Below are 21,387 nucleotides of genomic sequence, written 5' to 3' on the forward strand. Positions count from 1 at the left end.
AAATGAGATATTATAATGCAAAGCACTTTGAATAGTTACTTATAATTGTTTTTTTCCTATTCTACAATAATACATACAACTTTGGAATAAGGAAAAGCAATGGACATTTTTTTAAAGGCTCGATTATTGCAATGTCACCTGAACCTGGAAGACTTGTTTTTCTGGGTGAAGAAATATTTTCTCTGTGTCAAAGTTTCACAATCATCGTCAAGTAGGCCCTTGAACCCTGCCATTTAAAGTGCTCCTCTCTTTAATCTGTGGCACTCATACATACACTCTGGTAATGAGGACACTGAGCTCGCTTCTGAAACTTAACAAGATAACCACTAAAATCTCTTTGAATTCTATATTGTTGTGATCCCATGGCTACAGAGGATCAGGAGTTGACATAGATACTCTTTGGATTTCACACCGTATGGAGGCTTTCTTACTTCCACGTGACCTTGACTGAGTTTTGAATAGGTAAGTGAAAGAGAAGGAGGCACTCAAAGAAGTCAGCCATAGAACCAGTGTGAGAAACAGGAAATGGGCTTTTTTAAGTTTTGCAAGGGCAGATCAGGAGAGTTGACCTGCAGAGTGGAGAATAGTCATAATTTTAAAAAATGGCCATGGAAATTAAAACTGATCAGAAATATGAATTCCATAAAGACAAGGGCAAAGTCTTGTATTTGGAAGGGAAAATATTACCCAAGTAGAGAGTCTGTGAATATGCTCTTGAAATAAAAATAAATGAGAGATTTATTAATTAATTTAGGCTATTAATGAAATTGTCTGAAAACCATACAAACACCAACATTATCTTAATGATCCCTAATTCTAGACCTCTTTGGTCACTGTAAAATTATAACATTTCCCATGTATCTTTAACAGCTTTCTAGGAAAACATTAACCAAAAGTACCGGTTTTGATTTGGTCATAAAGTGACAGGAGAGGTAAGGTTCTCTAGGATTAAAGAATAACGTTTTCTTATTTGATTTACTTTAAAAAATTATTCTGAAATCTGTTACATATCTGTCCTCTCCAGGATGAACTTTATATTGGTTCAGCAGATTGTTTACTGTGCTCTTCTTTTTCTTTTTTTGGTCTTTCCTGCTCAGTGCCCAACCCAAGTTCAAAGGCTGATAAGAGAGAAAATCTCATGAGGAGGTTTTAGTCTAGGGAAAGTCATTCAGTGGATGTGATCTTGGCTCACAGGGGACGATGTCAGGCTCTTCCTGGCTCCTTTTCAGCCTTGTTGCTGTAACTGCTGCTCAGTCCACCATTGAGGAGCAGGCCAAGACATTTTTGGACAAGTTTAACCACGAAGCCGAAGACCTGTTCTATCAAAGTTCACTTGCTTCTTGGAATTATAACACCAATATTACTGAAGAGAATGCCCAAAACATGGTGAGTTCTCATGGCTCTATTGGGCTATTTGTTGCCTCTTAAAAATTAGATTACTGCCCATGAAACTGAAAAGGGACGTCAAAGAAATGCTCTGAGTTGTGAGATTGGATGTTTGCCTCCATATCCCTGATTTTGGAGTCCTAGATAACTAAACTTAATTCATCCTGGGGTTCATTCAGAAAATTGTTACAAAATAATTCACTGGTCTCAATCCAGATGCTTGGAAACAAGTGAATATTCTTTATAAAATTACCGCCATAATTCTCATCACAGTCAGGATTTCAAAGCATTTCATGGAAATTCCATAAGTTATTGAGTTAATAATTTTCTTTAGTTTACAATATCAATAGGAATATCTAAAGATTCTCTATAAATGATATATTAACTGAAAAATGCAACTGGAGCCTTAGTGAAAGAACTAACCAGTAATTAAGCTAATCAGGGCTTGGGTGAGGCTGGACTTGGGAATTCCTTTTCTCCTGTCACGGGCCTCCAAGGGACTCCCAAAGGTCACAGAATCCAGGCAGAGCCCTCCAAAACAAAAACAAAACGAACAACAAAAAAACCATGATTAAACCAGTTCTGACAAATATCAGAATGCTCTGGGAAAGTCAGATGCTTTGTTAAACAAGTGCAAGGACTTAGGAATTTCTTCTCTCACAGATCCCAAAACAGTATCCTTACATATTTAAGTGCTGAGAAATCAAACAACTTTATTTAAGAAAAGGTTATATGTACTGACTCACTAAATTAAACACAGCATAGATTTATTTTAATGAGACTTTCTGATGATCAAGTTGATCTTCTTTGGGGTTAACAATAAATGAACTTCTTAGAGTAAATAACTTGCTCTGTAATCCCCAGTTTTGGATATTTGCTGATGATAACCCACTCTTAACTGAAAATAAGTAAAATATTTGAAATTACTGGCTGGGTGCGGTGGCTCACACTTGCAATCCCAGCACTTTGAGAGACCGAGGTGGGTGAATCATTTGAGCTTGGGAGTTCGAGACCAGCCTGGGCAACATAGCAAAACCCTGTCTCTACAAAAAATGCAAAAATTAGTTGGATGTGGTGGCACACGCGTATACTCCCAGCTACTCGGGAGGCTGAGGCAGGAGGATCACTTGAGTCCGTGAGGCAGAGGTTGTACTGAGCTGAAATCTTGACACTGCCTGGGAGACAGAGTGAGGCCCTTAAAAAAAAAAAAAGAGAGAGAGAGAGAGAGAAAGAAATTACCATTAATATTTCTAAGGCCACTTAGTGCCTCAAATCTTGGTGTTTGTGATATACTTTTTACCTCAAAGAAGGTTTGCAAAATCTGAAAAAATTTCTTCCGTAAAATAAATATTTATAATATGCCATAAAGTAAATTTTTGGCAGCTCAATATACAGACAAGTATTTGGAAAACGATTTAAACTATAACCAAAGCAGAATTTTGCCACCCAAAATACTGTTTCTAGTGGTAAACAATAACCACTTAAGCCACTGAGGTTTGTTATTTGTTATTTAGTGTTACATAACAGAAGGTTATTTGTTATGTACTAAATAACAAACACAGTTGCTTGTTATGTAGTATTACATAACAAAAAACAAACAAAGTTGTTATGTAGCATTAGTGTAGCAATAAATAACTGATACGGGAACGGAAATTTGGGCTGCATGACATGTGTATGTTCATATCCTATCAGAGTGACATGATTGAGGATAATCTACCATTCCCATATTGTCCTATGGTGTAACTTTCAGAAGTCAGAATATCCTTGTCAGCTTATGGATTTGACCTAATGTGGTGATCCTTATGTCAAGCTCTGAGAATATACCTCAAAATAATAGAAGGCATCAAAACTTGATCAGTATAGTGTCATAAAGCTGCTGATGTAGAAGTATGGAGAGGTCTATCAGGTAGAGATATGGGGGAAAAAAAGGCTTGGTTAAAACAGGTTTCCAAAGCTCTGTCCTTTTCTCTGCCATTGTGGTATGTGTGGTTGACTCCATTTCTCATGTTTTCTTACAAGACTTTTAGGATCAAGCAATTCCTGGCCAAAAAACAAAAGCAAGGATACGTTGTAGCTATTTCTTGGTGAGTTATCAGAAGCCATGAAGAGAGAGCATGAAGCCCATACTTTTTTTGTTTTTTTTTGAAGGGTCTCGCTCCGTTGTCCAGGCTGGAATGGAGTGGCATGATCATGATTCATTGCAGCTTGACCTCCTGGGCTCAAATAATCCTCCCACCTCATTTAATTTTTTTTTTTTTTTTTTTTTTTTTTTTTGTAGAGAAGAGACCTCACTTTGTCTCCCAGTCTGGTCTTGAACTCCTGGGCTCAAGCGATCCTCTTGCCTCAGCCTCCCAAAGTGCTGGGATGACAGGCATGAACCACTGCACTTAGCCTACCACACTTACTCTTTGCGTGGTCTCCAGAGCTTCTTCAGCCCCGTGCTGCCAGGGCCCCTAGGGTCTTGGGCATGCCCCATTTCTGAACCTATTCCTGTCTCCAGAGATAGAGTCACAGTGAACTCAGCAGGATGATTCTAAACCGCTATTCTGTATATACCCAAGGAAATTTCATCCCTGTCTTTAATGAGTCTGTCCCATGCCCCTTAATACACATGAACACCTACCCACAGGTACAAGTGGGGGAAGATCACTGTGCAGCACATAAAATAAAATTCAGGGGTGAGCACTTTTTTTTCCCATGAGATAAAATTAGGAAAAAATAAAAATGTTCATACAGATGAAAAATTGTAAATGTTAAAATATTAAACCTCCCATCTAAAATAAAGAAAAAATAATTTCTTAAATCCCAAGCTTGAGTTATGAAATTCACATTCTTATAATTTACATTACCTATTTTGTTAAATGAAATGGTTTTTTTTTTTTTTTAATATGCAAGTGCCTGGGCATATTTAGAAAGTAACCAAGGCAGTTTTTGTCTTTGAACCTAATGTGGTTTTGACAGCTCTATCTGGAAATTGACCAGCATATGGGAGCCAAAGGTGAAGGTTTTCCTGGGAGATTTTTGGGCTCAAAGGTACTGGATAGATGCTAAAGATTCCATTCAGGTTTTCATTTTCTGTCTTCGTGGAACTCTCACACCTACAGGGGAAGAAATGGTTTAGAGGTTACCAAAAGTATATAGCCTGGTTTAGGCAATAGTGAGCTATAGAAAAAGAGAAAATAAGTTGTCAATTCTTTAAATCTCAAACAACTTCTTACAAAAGGATTTTAATAGTTTAAATACAATTATCACAAGTTGGGTAAAGACCACCAGACCTATGGCCTAAGAAATCATATATTTAATTTGTGCATATAGTTAGGGCCAAAAAGAGCAGAGTATCTTTTTGAATGTTTTAAAATATAATTTAGGATTTTACACCTCCAGTCCTTGAAATTACAAAGGATCTCTTTCAAGTTGGGAAAATACTATCCATTGCAGTTATAGATGGGGTTTAGAGAGTGTTTTAATTTCTTGTGATTATCTCAAACAGTGTGTGCCTTACTCCCGAAACTCCCTTGTATGGCTACAGAAATTGTTGCAGTTTTAGTTGCTTCTCTCCTGCTTTTGCCCAGAGGTAGTGTGGAATGTCACCAATTTTATCTGTAATGGTTTCTTTCAAGCCTGGGGCTATGTAAACTGCTATGTATGTTTCATTCCATTCATCATTCAGCCTACATATAGCTATCAACAGCTAAATTATCTGATAGATATGCATGAACTGACTGATTCTTTGCATAACTGCTGAGCTGTCTGTTTTATTTAGGCTTGGGAGCTGTAGGGTAAGGATATGGAATAAATTGTAAATAATATTAAAAGAATAGCTTGGCAAGGAATAATACATCCTCAGAGGCCAAAATGCAAGGCAACACAAAGTGATTTTTTTGGTGTTATAATTATAGCACAGTAGGATGGTAGTGATAAATAAAATATAATTGGATAGCCTCAAAATTCCCACATGTTGTATGATAAACAATGTTCTAAGACTGAGGCCTTTGGGAGGTTGTGAGTTATTTCCTGTAGATAGAGAGTAAAATTATTCCTATAATTTGGTATGAAAGTTTTACCAGAAATTTTGCTTCACAGTAAATCATCTGGATTGGGTGAAGCCAGGTAGGGATTGAGAAGTGAGTCAGGTGGGTTGCATAGATGAGTCTGTGCTGCAGACCAAATTCCTCTTCCCATAGCTCACTTCTTCCCACTCCTGCATGTTAGAGAGAAGACTAGACTGTGTCAAATACAATCTGTAGGATAATAGTTTAGAGCATTAGCTTCGGAAATAAACACCGGGTTGATGCCCTGGTTCTTCTCATTTCTAGCTGTGTGACCTAGGGAAAGTTACCTGCTGTGTGCCTAATTTCCCTTATTTGCAAAGTTGAGACAATAACAACGCCCTCACAAGGTTGGTTGTTGTGAAGATTAATCAAAAAGCAGTTTCTGAGAGGTTGTGAGTGTTCAGTAAAGAGAGAAATTGCTTTCCTTTTTTTTTTTTGAGACAGATTCTCATTCTGTCATTCAGGCTGGAGTGCAGTGGCTCAATCATGGCTTACTGAGCCTTGACTTCCCCAAGCTCAGGCAATCTTCCCACCTCAGCCTCCTGTGTATCTGGGACTACACGTGCGAGCCACCACACCTGGCTGATTTTTGTATTATTCACAGAGATGGGGTCTCGCCATGTTGCCCAGACTTGTCTCAAACTTCTGGGCTCAAGCGATCTTCTGACCTCAACCTCTCAAAGTGCTGGGATTACAGGCGTGAACCACCACACACAGCCTATTTTCCATTTTCACTGCCACTATTTTCTTTATCTCTTGTGTGGTTAATTACTGCCACTTCCGTGCATCATTTCCATCATGTCACATGTGTAGTCAAAACGCTCAGTGACTGCTTAATTCTCAGAGGGTAAAAGTGAAATTCCTTGGCCTGGAAAGTGCAATCATGTCTGAAGTTCTACCTGTGGGAGCTCTACTAGTTATCTATTGTGCAAAAAGTTACCACAAGCTTAGCAGATTAAAACAACACATATTTATTATCCCACATTATCTGTGGGCTAGGCGTCCAGGCACAGTTCAACCGGATCTTCTGCTTCTAAGTCTCATATGGTTGCATTCAAGGTGCTGGCTAGAGCTATGGTCTCTTCTGAGGCTTGATTGGGGATGGATCTACTTCTACACCAATGCAATTACTCAGAGGCTGTCTTTAATTATTTGCCATGTGGCCTTTTCCATAGGGTAGCTCACAACATGGCATCTTGCTGCAACAAGTCAGCAAAGGAGAGAGTCTTCTATCAAGATTGAAGTTAAAATCTTATGTAACATAAACATGAACATCCTGTCACCTGTGTTGTATGCTATTGGTTGAAAGCAAATCACAGGTCTGCTCATACTTATGGGGAGGGGATCACACAAGGGTGTAACCACCAAAGGCAGAGATCATGGGAGCATTCTTAGAGTCTGTCTGCCACGGGGCCAGGATCAAGTGCTGGTGGCTGATTGCCAGTTCCACTCTTTATTTCTTTCAGCCCCTTTCTGTATGTATAAAAAAGGAGAGAGAGTGATTTTCTACCTCATAGTGTTGTTAAGAAAATCAAATGAGGTAAATTATTTTGCAAAGTATTCTCTTCTCATCTGACTCCTACCTACTTTCAGGTCTGTCTTAAGTTGCAACTTCTGCATGAAGGCTTGGCCAAATATAGTCACCTGCATGAATTTCCTCTTTTTTGTAACAGAAACTGCTTGGGCCACTCATGATTTATACATTACTAAATACTCTTATGTTTCATTAATGAAACATTTATAATGCCTATCTTACCTGTCTGATAAAATTGAAAGCAATCTAAGGACAAGAACTTTCCCCCATACATAAAATATAAAATAAATCATAACATAATAATAAATAACAAATAAATAATAAAATAACTAACATATGTTAAATGATTAGGATGTGTTAGGCACTCTTGTAAGCATTTCATTTTTTGTTACTTCTTTGAATCCTTACAACAGTCCTTTGAGGTAAGTCCTATTATTACTTCCATTTTGCAGATAAGACAATTGTGGCTCAGAGAGGCTAAGGTACTTGAGTCCAGGAGCAGAATTCTTACTTTTCTCACACATTATCTCTTTTGTGTGGTCTAGAGCAGTATACTGTACCAAGTAGTTGCTCATTTTGGTCTTTGGTAAATGGAAATGAATTTGTACATTGAGAAAAGACTACACTAGAGTAGTTTGGAGAAGTTCACTTTCCAACTGATGTTCAAGATTGGGCAGCGGGAGGAGAGGGGGTGGGAAATGTGTCCTGGCATCATCACCTGCTTGATGATTTCTTTTGCTGGTAGAAAATCACCGTGGCTACCAATGGCCATTTTCTGGGAAGCCTTTTTTGGTAATCCTAACTTAAGATCAAAATCCCTGGGCTAAGTTATGGCAGCTAGGAGGTTACTGTGAACTGGTTCTCATTTCTTATGGCTTCCATTGTTATTAGGGGTCTGTATTCTCATTAAGTCCACTCTGAGCTCTACTGGATTCTCCTTGTAAAGCACTCATCTTTGAATCCTTGGCCAACTCACCTACGTCACAGCACTAAGGCTACAAATTCCAGGGCCCCACAATGTGGATTATCTGTGAGAATTCACTTCCAGTTCTAGGGACAGGACCCTTGGGAAAACCAGGCAATAGGCCAGAGAGAGAGAGAGAGGTCAAAAGTGGCCTGGTCACTCTTAACCTAAACCTTGACCTTCAGCGGAGTAGAGGACTAAATCACTCAGGAAATATTAAATGTTTCACCAGATATTCTTTGGACTATATCTTCTGTTCTATCTGTTCAAGCAATGCCATTCCGACTTCAATTTTCTTTCGTGTCATTTCAGAATAATGCTGGGGAAAAATGGTCTGCCTTTTTAAAAGAACAGTCCACACTTGCCCAAATGTATCCACTACAAGAAATTCAGAATCTCACAGTCAAGCTTCAGTTGCAGGCTCTTCAGCAAAATGGGTCTTCAGTGCTCTCAGAAGACAAGAGCAAACGGGTACGTTTGTGAACATTTTAGCATTGATCCCAAGAGTTGAAATATTTGGGAAATATTAAACATTAATATCACCCACAACAGCTTCGTTTATTTGAAAAGATAGTAATGCTGATGTTAGAAAAAGTTCTCTGTATGCCTAGGTAAGGTGACCATACAATTTATTATTCAAACTGGAATCTTTTTGAGAGGGAAAGACACTGGTAATAATTATATTCAAACACAGAGTTAAACTGAGATTGTCCCTGGCACTGTGGTGTGTATGGACACCCCCTAGTGTTAGGTCACCTTCCTGAAGGATCAGGCAGCCTGAAGAATACAGTTAGTTTGTGTCAGTGGTTCTCGACTGGGGATGCTTTAGCCCTCCGGGGAAATCTGACAATGTCTGGAGACGTTTTTGGTTGCCACAAATGTGGGATACTATTGATATCTAGTGGGTAGGGATGCTGTGGAACAGTTCACAATGCATGGGGTGGCCCCCAACAACAAAGAATGATCTTGTCCACAATGTCAACAGCAAACTTTTTTTCTATAAAGGAACAGATAAGAGTAAATATTTTCAGTTTTGTATATTTAGGTATTGTCTGTGTTACAACTAGTCAACTGTGCTGTTGTATCAGGAAATCAGCTGTAGCTAATATGTAAATGAACAAGTATGGCTGTGTTCAAATAAAACTTTACAAAAACAAGCAGCAGACAGGATTTGGTCTGCAGAACATAGTTTGCAGACCTCTGATGTAGCCTATTGAAATATTTTTAATCTAAAATATTTAGCTATTTAAAAAGAAAGTCTTCTTTCTCAGTTGCTTGTCCTCTGGAACTTTGTATGTTCTAATCTGTGTATATAAAAATTAAAGTGTATCAAAAAGGCAAAGATAAAACCATGTGAAATGTATCTTTCTACAAGTTAACATTTATTTTTCTGCATTCTTTTGATCCAATTATCCAACTAATTATCAATCCACTCTACCTTATCCATTCTGTTTCTCCATTTTTCCCCCCACAAGGACACTGTGAGAAACCTTGCCTATTCACATATAGACAGCCTGGTCTAGCCTAGGTGGAACCTGGAAATTTTATTTTTAAAAAAATCCCCAGATAATTCTAATGTGCAGTCAGTACCGAAAACCACTGAAATTCATGTAAGAGCTTAAAGTGTTTGGGAAGAGGAGGGACTGAAGGGTGCTTAGATTCGATGGAGAGGAAGCAGTAGAGATTGAAGAAGAGGTAGAGAGAGACCATGAGGGGTTTTGTGCCTTGGTAAGGAATTTAGGTTTATTCCTTTGGACTATGGGATCATGTGAAAGTTTTAAGCATAAGATCTATTTCATGTTTTAGGATGACTCTCAAGGCAGAACCAAAGAGAAACAGGAGAAGGAGAAACAGATCCTTTAATCCAGTGCTTCTTAAATTAGTCTGAAAGAGAGAACCATTTCCTTCCTTCCTTCCTTCCTTCCTTCCTTCCTTCCTTCCTTCCTTCCTTCCTTCCTTCCTTCCTTCCTTCCTTCTTTCCTTCCTTCCTTCTCTTCCTCCTTCCCTCTTTCTCTTCTCCCTCCCGTCTTTCCTTTCTCTCTCCTTTATTCCTTTATTTCCAATACATTGCAGATCAATACTTGCTTAAGTTCACTGATTACAAGCTTAGATGTCATGGAAATATCAAATTGTTTTCCAAAGTTTATAAACTTTTATTCTTTTAATTCCTGTACTTATCACAGAATGGAAACAAACTATTTGCTCATGTGCACTGGTCCACAGATTACACCTGGAGTATCACTGCTTCACTCTGTTGCTTTCACTTTACCTACAGGGTAAAGTTTAACAACTTTAGTATGGCATAGATGGTCCCTCATGATCTGGCCCCTGCTTATCTCTCCATTTTCATGTCTTTCATTTTCCTTAATGAACACCGTCACTCCAGTTTCATTCAACATCTCACTGTCCCCTGGGAATGCCTTGTCTTTTCCAACCTCCTTTAAGACTCCTTTCCTTTTAGACTCTTACCTCTACCTCCCTTCTCTACATGACCAATGCCTACTTCTTCTCCAAGACACAGCTCTTATCTTCCCTTCTCTTTGGACCCATTCTTGAATCTCCAGGTTATTAGTTATTAATTTCTCCCTGCTTCTATACTACTGCATCACTTTTTGGTGACAGTTATATACTTGTCATTCTGTTATGTATTAAGAGTTACTGATTTCATGGCTGCCTCACTGTCCTATGACTTTACGGTCTTTGACTTGTTCATTTCAGAACTGTCAGAGTCTAGGACATATTACAGGTTCAATAAATGCTGAACGAAACAAAAAATGCACTTCTCTGTGTTAATTCTTTGGGTTTTGGTAGATCTGGTTATTTCAATTACTCCGTATATATTTATTATGTGCTTATAGCACTTTGTGCTAGTTGACAGTGGGAAGACTTAACTGGGCTGTTCCTTCTCTACATGGCAAAGAAGTAAATTGCTGTATTTTGAGGTAAATACATGGCAGAAAGATACATGGCAAAGAAGTAAATTGCTGTATTTTGAGGAATCAAAAAATCATGTGGCCAAAAGGGTATGTTTATATTAGCATTCTCTTCAGCAGAATTTCCATTGTTAACATTGTTTATTATCTTAAATTTGCAGTTGAACACAATTCTAAATACAATGAGCACCATCTACAGTACTGGAAAAGTTTGCAACCCAAATAATCCCCAGGAATGCTTATTACTTGATCCAGGTAGGCTACTAATTTTGAATAGTGATTATGAAATTTACTTTTCTCCCAAGTTTTAAAAATGATTGCAAATATGTGTGTTTCAACACATACATGGTCTTTTAACTTTCTTGTAAATTTTATCCATTTACTTAATTTAATCAAGTCAATAAGTAAGTTATTTCAGTGGTTTATTTTCTCTGCAGACATATTTTGGAACTATAAGGGCAAGGAAATGAATGAATCATGAGATTTTATTTAACCACTTTATGACCTGATGTCTGCCAACCTTACTTTTAATTCTTTAAAGTTCATGTAGTTGCTTACAAATAAAATTTTTACAAATGCATCTTTTCTTGTCTTTGTGTGCTTTGGGATAACAGGTTTGAATGAAATAATGGAAAAGAGTTTAGACTACAATGAGAGGCTCTGGGCTTGGGAAGGCTGGAGATCTGAGGTCGGCAAGCAGCTGAGGCCATTATATGAAGAGTATGTGGTCTTGAAAAATGAGATGGCAAGAGCAAATCGTAAGTTTGCTGATCTGTAGAGGTCCTGAAGCTCTCTGTGTGGCCGCGGGGCTATTTCTTCTGCATTACCAAGCCTGCCCTTTGATATCAGGGATACCCCTCAATTAACAATCATGTCCTGAACAATTCAGATGACCTGTTTTAAAAAGAAATTACTGGGGAAAAAGAAAAGGTGCACTGGCATTCTACAATTCAAGAAGCTCAAGAATGAGACTCAACTACAAGGCCTAAAATAAATTATCCAGGAATTATGAATTATAAGTAATCTAGGAAGATCTCAGACCCCTAAAAGTTCCTGAGGGAGTCTGGGGATTAAGGAGGGATCCCATTTCTCAGGATGAGAGATAGAGTCACTGTCTTTTGTCTAAAGCCCGCACAGTTCACTTTCAAAGGTCATTTGTGTGTCTACCTTAGGGCGATACCCCAGAAAGAAAAAAAAATCAGATTAGTTTAGGCTGGAAATGTATTATTTTCTGCAGTTGTAATTATATCTCAAATTATGTGCTCATAAAAAATCTTAACATAGGAAGGAATTTCCATATCTCTTAACTTATTCTCTTCCCTGAATAGTGAGCTGAAGTCATGGAATCATTATTCACTGTGCTTTGATGATTTACTGCCCGCTGAGGTTGAGTAAGGAAGAATTATTCCCCCCATTTGTTGTTTTAAAATTTCCTTCACTGCCACTTAAATTCAATATTCTTAAGCCTTAGGCAAGCTGGAGACAATAGCTTATCACCAATTTTTTTTTTTTTTTGAGGCGGAGTCTTGCTCTGTCGCCCAGGCTGGAGTGCTATGGCGCGATCTCGGCTCACTGCAAGCTCCGCCTCCCGGGTTCACGCCATTCTCCTGCCTCAGCCTCCCGAGTATAGCTGGGACTACAGGCCCCTGCCACCACAACCGGCTAATTTTTTGTATTTTTAGTAGAGATGGGGTTTCACCGTGTTAGCCAGGATGGTCTCGCTCTCCTGACCTCGTGATCCACCCACCTCGGCCTCCCAAAGTGCGGGGATTACAAGCGTGAGCCACCGCGCCCGGCCTGCTTATCACCATTTTTAAAACAATATCCTGCATGTCCTTTCATCCAAATATTTATTTCTCTCCTCATCTTCCTGGTCATTAATTGCTAATGTGAATGTAAAAATAAAAAGTATTAAATTATGTGTACACACTTTATTAGCTAATATCCTAACACAAGCTTGTGTTTCCTGATGGTGAGATACTAAAGGAAGCACATAGAAACATGCTATTGATACATATAATTTGCAAACAAACACAGGTTCACTGTGGCAAAGTCTAAGATGAGTTGGGTCTGATCTAAAAATACAAGGCCATGAACAAAAGAAGAATTTAAAAACTTAGTCACATATTTTAAAGCTAAAGATACAAACTGATGTATCAAGAGAGTACACACCCAGGATTGAGAGACTAGGAGTATGCTTCTTTCACTTACCAGCTGTGTGATCTTGGACAAGCGATTTAACCACTCTAAGCACAGGTTGTTGGTGGGAATATAAACTGGTGAAGCTGTTATGGAAAAATAGTATGAAATAGTATGAGAATTCCTAAATAAATTAAAAATAGAATTACCATATGATCCAGCAGTCCCTCTCCTGGGTATATACCTAAATTAGATGAAATTAACACTTCATAAGGCTATCTACACTGCCATGTTCACTGCAGCATTAATCGCAATAGCCAAGATAGGGAAACAACCTAAGTGTTTGTCAAGGGGTGAATGAATAAAGAAACTATGGTAGGTATATGGAATGGAATATTATTCAGCCTTAAAAAAGAGGAGATCCTGTCATTTGCCTCAACATGGATAGACCTGGAGGACATTATGCTAAGTGAAATAATCCAGACATAAAAAGAAAAATACGGCATCATCTCACTCAAACGTGGATTCTACAAAAAAATCAAATATACAGAGAGAGAGTAATAGTGATTACCAGAGGTGAGGTGGAGCGGGGTGGAATATGGGGAGAAGTGGGTTAAAGGATACAAAGTAGCAGACATGTAGGATGAACAAGTCTAAAGAGCTAATGTACAACATAAGGACTATAGTTAATAATAATGTTTTGTATTCAGGATTTTTGCAAAATGAGTAGATTTTAGCTGCTCTTCCATGCGGGTACAGTGCTCAACTATGTGAGATGATAGATATGTTAATTTTATTTACTATAGTAACCATTTTATTATATATATATATCATAACATCATGGTGTACACCTTAAATATACGCAATAAAATTTATTTAAAAATAAACATAGGCTGTTACTCTGCATAGTGGGAGTTATAATAATGACAATACTGTATGGTTCTTGTGCTTATTAAATAAAATAATACATTTAAACTCCTGGCACAGAGCAAGTGCTTAAACAGAGATTACTTAATGTTATTATTCGTTTGCATCCCTTTGAGTTGATGTTTATCACAATAAAAATGTGATAAGCCTTTAAATTTCTTTTAACCTCCCAGCAAGGCTAATCTATGTATATTGTGCTCTCTCTCTTTCTTTCCCTTATGTTCTTCCCTTTCTCTTAAAAAAAAAAAAAAAAAAAAAAAAAACAGATTATAAGGACTATGGGGATTATTGGAGAGGAGACTATGAAGCAAACGGGGTAGATGGCTATGACTACAACCGCGACCAGTTGATTGAAGATGTGGAACATACCTTTGAAGAGGTAAGCAAGGAACTGTACACAGAAACAGCTGTGGTGCAGTGTATGGGAAAGAGGGACAGCGACTAAAGGCATTCTGGCTCATTCTTAACACATTGGTCAGCCATTCCCAGGCCTCATAAAGTTATGGAATATTAGAGTTTGAAAAGATTTTAGAGAATAATAGGACAGTCCTACAGCTGATCAGAATTGCTCTGCTTTCCTCCTTCTTTCAGTCACTGACCATTAATTACCAACAGAAAGACTATAGGAATGAAATATTATAAGAAGAAATGGTCCTTTAGCTTATAAGTAGGAATGATCTTCTTGAGTTACCCGGGGCTGGTACTGTCTTCCTGTGTTAGCAGAGCTATAGATTTTGCTTCCTTCCTCAGGACAATTGATACTATTACTTTGAGTAAGCTAGTCTTCATAAGGAAGAGAGAGTTCTGTGAACAGAAATGTCCCATGGATGTTTTTCCTTCATTTTGGCCCCATGCCTCCCCTTTACCTGCACCTTCAAACTTCTAATGTGAGTTACCTTGTCACAGCCACAGTTTGGCAGAGCTATCAAAAATGGAAGTAAGATAAACAACTCCCCAAAAAGGAAATGGGGAGAAGACTTGAATAAGTATACCATCAAAGAAATGACACAAATGGCAAATAAGAAAATAAAAAGTTATTAGGGAAATGCAAATTAAAGCCATGATGAAAATCCCCTCCACACCCACCAGAATAGCTATGATTAAAAAGACGGACAATACCAAGTATTGGGGAAAATGTGAGATGCTGGAGCCCTCTTACACTGTGGGAAGAAATGTAAAATGGGGCAGTCACTTTGGAAAACAGTTTGGCAATTTCTTAAAAAGTTAAGCACACACTTACCATGACTCTTAAGTTTCTATATGAAATAAATGAAAACATATATCCTTATCCATAGAAAGACGTACACAAATGTTCATAGCAGCAATATTCCTAACAGCCCCAAACTGGAAAACCCAGCTGTCCTTCAACTAGTGAACGGATAAACAGACTCTGATATACTCAGAGTGGCCAGAGATAGGAGTGGAACTGACTACAGGAAACCTTGTGTGGTTATAGAAATGTTAAAAAGCTAGATAGTGGTGATAGTTTCCCAGTAGTTTTAATTTACTGAAACTCATGGAACTACACTCTTGAAAATGGGTGAATTTTATAATATGTAAATTATACCTCAAACTAAAACAAAGGAAGGAGGTAACAATCTTAAAAATGAATATATATTTTTCACATCTGCTTTTATTTTGGGACCTGTGTTCTCCCAAGTATGTTTATTGACTTATGCAATGGAGTTATCATCAATATCTAGGAAGAAGGAATATTTTTAAATTTTCCAGAAATTTGAGAGAAGAAGAATTATAATTTGGGGAAATTCTACTTGTTTAAAGAATCTTCTATTTCTAGTGTTGTTGAATGGAAATTAGAATTGGTTATTCTTGGTCTTAAACTTTCTTCCTGGGCTTTTCAGATTAAACCATTATATGAACATCTTCATGCCTATGTGAGGGCAAAGTTGATGAATGCCTACCCTTCCTATATTAGTCCAACTGGATGCCTCCCTGCTCATTTGCTTGGTAAGAAGCCCATGAATTCTTCATGTACTTGGCTCTTTGTTATTTCTAACAATAAAATTGCCTTTTTGAGTGAGCCTTAACATAAAACTTTTGAAAAATTCTGTAAGTGGTAACATTGTAGAAATCACATTTTGAAAGCATTTTCTTCAACCAAAAGTCTATTTTAAACAATTCTCTATTGTATTACTTTTTTATACATAAAGAGTTATTATTTTGGCTGCAATTCAAATGATAAAGGGGTTATTTAAGATAACTAGAGAAAGAATTACAGGCTCAAATGAGAGTGGAAATGGGGAAAATAATTTTTAGTATTTAAGTTGGTTGGCTAAGCTCTTAAGGTGGAATTTGAGATTTTAGTATCATATCGTCAGAGGAAAAAAGCTTGGTTGGCTGGGGGTGGTTGGGGTAACAGAAAGGTATAGCTTGGGCAAAAGCTTCCTAACTTCATTCTAGACCTCACCAATTACTTTTGCTGAAAAGTGCTTGGCTTGGAATCGCATGAGTGAAGAATAAAAGTGACCATCTTCTCCTCTCCCACCGCAGCAACTGAGGCCAAATAAAATATAAATATTTGAAAATTTCATGCCATGCATACATAGCATTTCTACTGTAGTCAAACTAAGTTGCAGGAAGCTTATCTTCACAGCCAAACCTTGTATCTGTCAGCAGGAAAGAATGCGGAGAAAGGACCTATGGAGACTTTTAACTCTAAAGTAATAAGGAAATCCTTTCTACAAAGTCAATGGCAAGCATTATTTAGTAATTCAGTTTCTGCTTAAACCTGTCTGGTGTGATGGGATAATTTCTTCATTCCAATGCAGACTAATTTGCAGACTAATTTACTGCTACCTGGAACCAATGTAACACAATTCTACCTTATGTGGAACTTAAGCAACACCCCTCTGATGCTTTCCATTCATTAGTCTTATTTCCATGCTATGAGGTTACCCAGAATGTCAATTCCTATTCTACAAGATGACCTTCCAGTTATTCATAAAGAACCATCATATAAGATACAGCATAGTACCTGGTGCAATACATTTTAGTGACTATTATTGTTATTGTCATGTTTACACTGTTTTCTTTTGTCAAGTTAAATATCTTATACATTATCGACCATTCCTTAAAACCTCACTTTTCTATAATTGTTCTCATTTTGATGAACTGTACTTTGTCAATGTGCTCCTCAATTATCATGCTCAGAGATGAACAGTTACTCCAGATGAGGTTTGACCAACATAAAGAAAGACATGGTACCATGACTACCTTTGTTCTAGACACTATACTTCTATTGATTTAGCTCAAGGTCACATTTATGCTTTAGAAGCCAGGCCATACTGTTTGTTGGCTCATTTTTGGTCTTTTAGATGTGCACTGTGCTTTAGCCTGATGCCACATATATGTTTTTATGATGGTTAAGTTTTTCTTTAAAATTTAAGCATAGGACTTCACATGTATCACTACTAAATTTTATCTTTTAAAATATAAGTTTATAGAGTTTTTTTTTTTTTTTTTTTTCCAGATGGAATCTCGCTCTGTCACCCAGGCTGGAGTGCAGTGGCTAATCTCAGCTCACCGCAACCTCTGCCTCCTGGGTTCAAGCGATTCTCCTGCCTCAGCCTCCCAAGTAGCTGGGATTACAGGCTCAAGCCTTCACGCCCAGCTAATTTTTGTATTTTTAGTAGAGACAGGGCTTTGCCATGTCTCTACTATGTTGGCCAGGCTGGTCTCAAACTCCTGATCTCAAGTGATCTGCCTGCCTCAGCTCTGCAAAGTGCTGGGATTACAGGAGTATTCTTCATGAAGTTTGTTGCCCCATTTCTTTGGCACCAGGATTCTGGTCCTGCTCTTAGATTGACTTTTTCTAGATACATCTTCTTTTTCATGATCTCTGGCCTTGGAATACAACTTAACATTTGTTTGAGATGTTTACAAAGTCACCAAGTTAAGTACACGAATATAGGAATAAAAGTGGAATTTAGTTACCAGTTAGTAGAAGTTCCTGAATGATGATCTGATACGGCCTCTTTTGAAGCCAACACTGGGAATTACTAACAGCTTAATTTGTAATATTTTGTACCATGGATGGTGGATTATAGAAATCTCTTTCTAATTTACAGTATCAGTGATGGTCCATATATTTAATAAATTATGTCTACATTTCTGCTGCTTTGTCATATACTAACAGTTTTTTTTTTTTTTAAATAGGTGATATGTGGGGTAGATTTTGGACAAATCTGTACTCTTTGACAGTTCCCTTTGGACAGAAACCAAACATAGATGTTACTGATGCAATGGTGAACCAGGTAGGAAGAAGAGCCCTTAAAAACTAAATCTAAATTCTCAACTTCATTTATTTTTATGTCATCCTTCTATTTTTATTTTTATGTGAAACCATGTAAATAAAAAATTTAAGCTAATTGAAATTTATTTCTTACATAGCTATATTTTCATGGAAAAATAGTTTACAATGGCCTCAGATACCTTGAATTGCAGGTGTAGTATTGATCTCATTGAAAGGTATTTAAAATGGAGATTACCTGAGTTTTCCGTTAAGCAGTAAGATGTAGAATTGTCAACTGGTTGGTATCACTCTTTCCAAAGTTTGTCATTGCTGAGTAACCAGCCAGTAATCTCTATGGATAGTAAAAACAAGAATATTATGAGGGGATTTTTGCATATTAAAAATTATTAGTGTTAAAAATATTACAAGAATCTTTAAAACAATTTTAAGTAACACCTTTATTACTACTTTGGTTTAATTATTTAAATGTGCTGGGTTCCTCAAAACACAAGTAAGTACATAGCCCACAGACCCAATAAAGCAACTACACAATCGAGACTACAAAGCAACCAGCTAACAACAGCATGACAGGAATGCTTCACCTAACAGATGGAGAGTGGCAAATTGGAGAGAAAAACAAAACCTAACCTTCTACTGTCTTTGAGACCCATCTCATATGTAATGACACCCATGGGCTCAAAGTAAAGGGATGCAGAAAGATCTATCATGCAAATAGAAAACAAAAAAGAGCAGGGGTTGCTATTCTTGTATCAGATAAAACAGACTTTAAACCAGCAACAGTAAAAAAGGACAAAGAGGGTCATTACATAATGATAAAGGGTTCAATTTAACAAGAAGACTTAACTATCCTAAATATATATGCACCCAACATTGGAGTACCCAGATTCATAAACATAGCACTTTTAAACCTAGGAAAAGACTTAGACGTCCAGAAAATAATAGTGGGGGACTTCATCACCCCACTGACAGTGTTATACAGATCATTGAGGCAGAAGACTAACAAAGAAATTCTGGAAATTCCGGACTTAAACTTAACACTTGACCAGTTGAACCTAAGAGACATCTATAGAATATTCCACCCAACAACTATGGAATATACATTATTCTCATCTGTATACGAAACATACTCTAAGACTGGCAACATGCTCAGTCATAAAGCAATTCTCAATACATTCAAAAAATTAAAATTATACCAAGCATAATCTCAGATTGCAGTAGAATAAAAATAGAAATCAATACCAAGAGGAACTCTCAAAACCATGAAATAACCTGGAAACTAAACAACTTATTTCTGAATGACTTTTGAGTAAACAATGAAATTAAGGCAGATATCAAAAAATTCTTTGAAACAAATGAAAACAGAGACACAGCATACCAACAACATATCTGGGATGTGGCAAAAGCAATGTTAAGAGGAATGTTTATAGTGCTAAATGCCTACATCAAGAACCTAGAAAGATATCAACTTAATAATCTAACACCACACTTTAAGGAACTAGAAAAACAAGAACAAACTAATTCCAAAGCTAGAAAAAAAAGAGATAACTAAAATCAGGGCAGAATTAATGAAATTGAGACCTAAAAAATCATACAAAGGATCAACAAAATGAAAAGTCAGTTTTTTAAAAGGATAAACAAGATGGAAAGACCTCTAGCTGGATTAACAGAGAAAGAGAGAAGATCCAAATAAGCACAATCAGAAATGACAAAGGTGACATTGCAACTGATCCCACAGAAATACAAAGGATCCTCAGAGACTATTACAAACACCTCTATGCACACGAACTAGAAAATCTAGGGAAAACAGATGAATTCCTGGAAACACACAACCTCCCAAGACTGAATCAGGAAGAAATTGAAACCCTGAACAGACCAATAATTAGTTCTGATATTGAATCAATAATTTAAAAACCTACCAACCAAAAAAACAGAAAAAGCCCCAGACCAGATAGATTCACAGCTGAATTCTACCAGATGTAAAAAGAAGAGCTGGTACTAATTCTACTGAAACTATTTAAAAAATTGAGGAGGAAGTTTTCCTCCCTAACTCTTCTATGTGACAAGTATCATCCTGATACCAAAATCTGGCAAAGACACAATGGAAAAACAAACTACAGGCCAATATATTTGATGAATATAGACACAAAAATCCTCAATAAAATACTAGCAAACTGAATCCAGCAGCACATCAAAAAGTTAATTCACCATAATCAAATAGGCTTTATTCCTGGGATGCAATGTTGGTTCAATATACGCAAATCAATAAATGTGATTCACCATATAAATATAATTAAAAGCAAAAACCATATGATTATCTCAATAGATGCAGAAGCAGCATTTGATAAAATCTAACATCCTTTCATAATAAAAATCCTCAACAAACTAGGCACTGAAGGAACATACTTCAGAATAATAAGAGCCATCTATGATAAACCCACAGCCAACATCATACTGAATCAGCAGAAGCTAGAACCATTCCCTTTGAGAACTGGAAAAAGTCAAGGATGCCCATTTCACCACCCATATTCAACATAGTACTGGAAGTTCTAGCCAGAGCAATCATTTAAGAGAAAGAAACAAAAATCATCCAAATAAGGAAAGAGGAAGTCAAATTAGCTCTCTTTGCTGCTGATATGATTCTTTACCTAGAAAACTTTAAAGACTCCTAGATGTGATAAATGACTTCAGTAAGCGGGGGCATACAAAAATGAATGCACAGAAATCAGTAGCATTTCTATATACCAAAAACTGAGAGCCAAATCAAGAACACAATCTCATTTACAATAGCCACAAAAATTAAAACATGTATGAATACATCTAATCAAAGAGATGAAAAGTCTCTACAAAGAGAAGTACAAAAAACTGCTGAAAGAAATCATAGGTGACAAAAACAAATGGAAAAACATCCCATGCTCATCGATTTGGAAGAATCAATATCATTAAAATGGCTATACTGCTCAATGCAATCTACAGATTCAATGTTATTCTTATCAAGTTATCATTATTTTTCACAGATTTGGAAAAAGCTATTCAAAAATCCATATGGAACCAAAAAAGAGCCTGAATTGCCAAAGCAATCCTAAGCAAAAAGAACAAAGCCAGAGGCATCACATTACCTGACTTCAAACTATACTACAAGGCTACAGTAACCCAAACAGCATAGTACTAGTACAAAAACA

General features: G+C 37.1%; 1 protein-coding gene across 1 annotated transcript in view; it reads left to right on the forward strand.

Moving 5' to 3' along the window:
- The first annotated feature begins 259 nt into the window (after positions 1-259).
- The window catches only part of ACE2 (angiotensin I converting enzyme 2), a 47,268-nt gene continuing 26,140 nt past the window's right edge, over positions 260-21,387 (forward strand). Inside the window, exons 1-8 of the mRNA XM_023199053.2 lie at positions 260-462; positions 1,098-1,386; positions 8,249-8,407; positions 11,031-11,124; positions 11,484-11,627; positions 14,202-14,314; positions 15,798-15,903; positions 18,112-18,209. Of these exons, the coding sequence (XP_023054821.1) occupies positions 1,201-1,386; positions 8,249-8,407; positions 11,031-11,124; positions 11,484-11,627; positions 14,202-14,314; positions 15,798-15,903; positions 18,112-18,209 (900 nt within the window). The 5' untranslated portion in view covers positions 260-462; positions 1,098-1,200. The remainder of the gene's footprint in view (positions 463-1,097; positions 1,387-8,248; positions 8,408-11,030; positions 11,125-11,483; positions 11,628-14,201; positions 14,315-15,797; positions 15,904-18,111; positions 18,210-21,387) is intronic.

This window comes from Piliocolobus tephrosceles, chromosome Y (assembly GCF_002776525.5).
Source record: "Piliocolobus tephrosceles isolate RC106 chromosome Y, ASM277652v3, whole genome shotgun sequence".
Taxonomy (NCBI): domain Eukaryota; kingdom Metazoa; phylum Chordata; class Mammalia; order Primates; family Cercopithecidae; genus Piliocolobus; species Piliocolobus tephrosceles.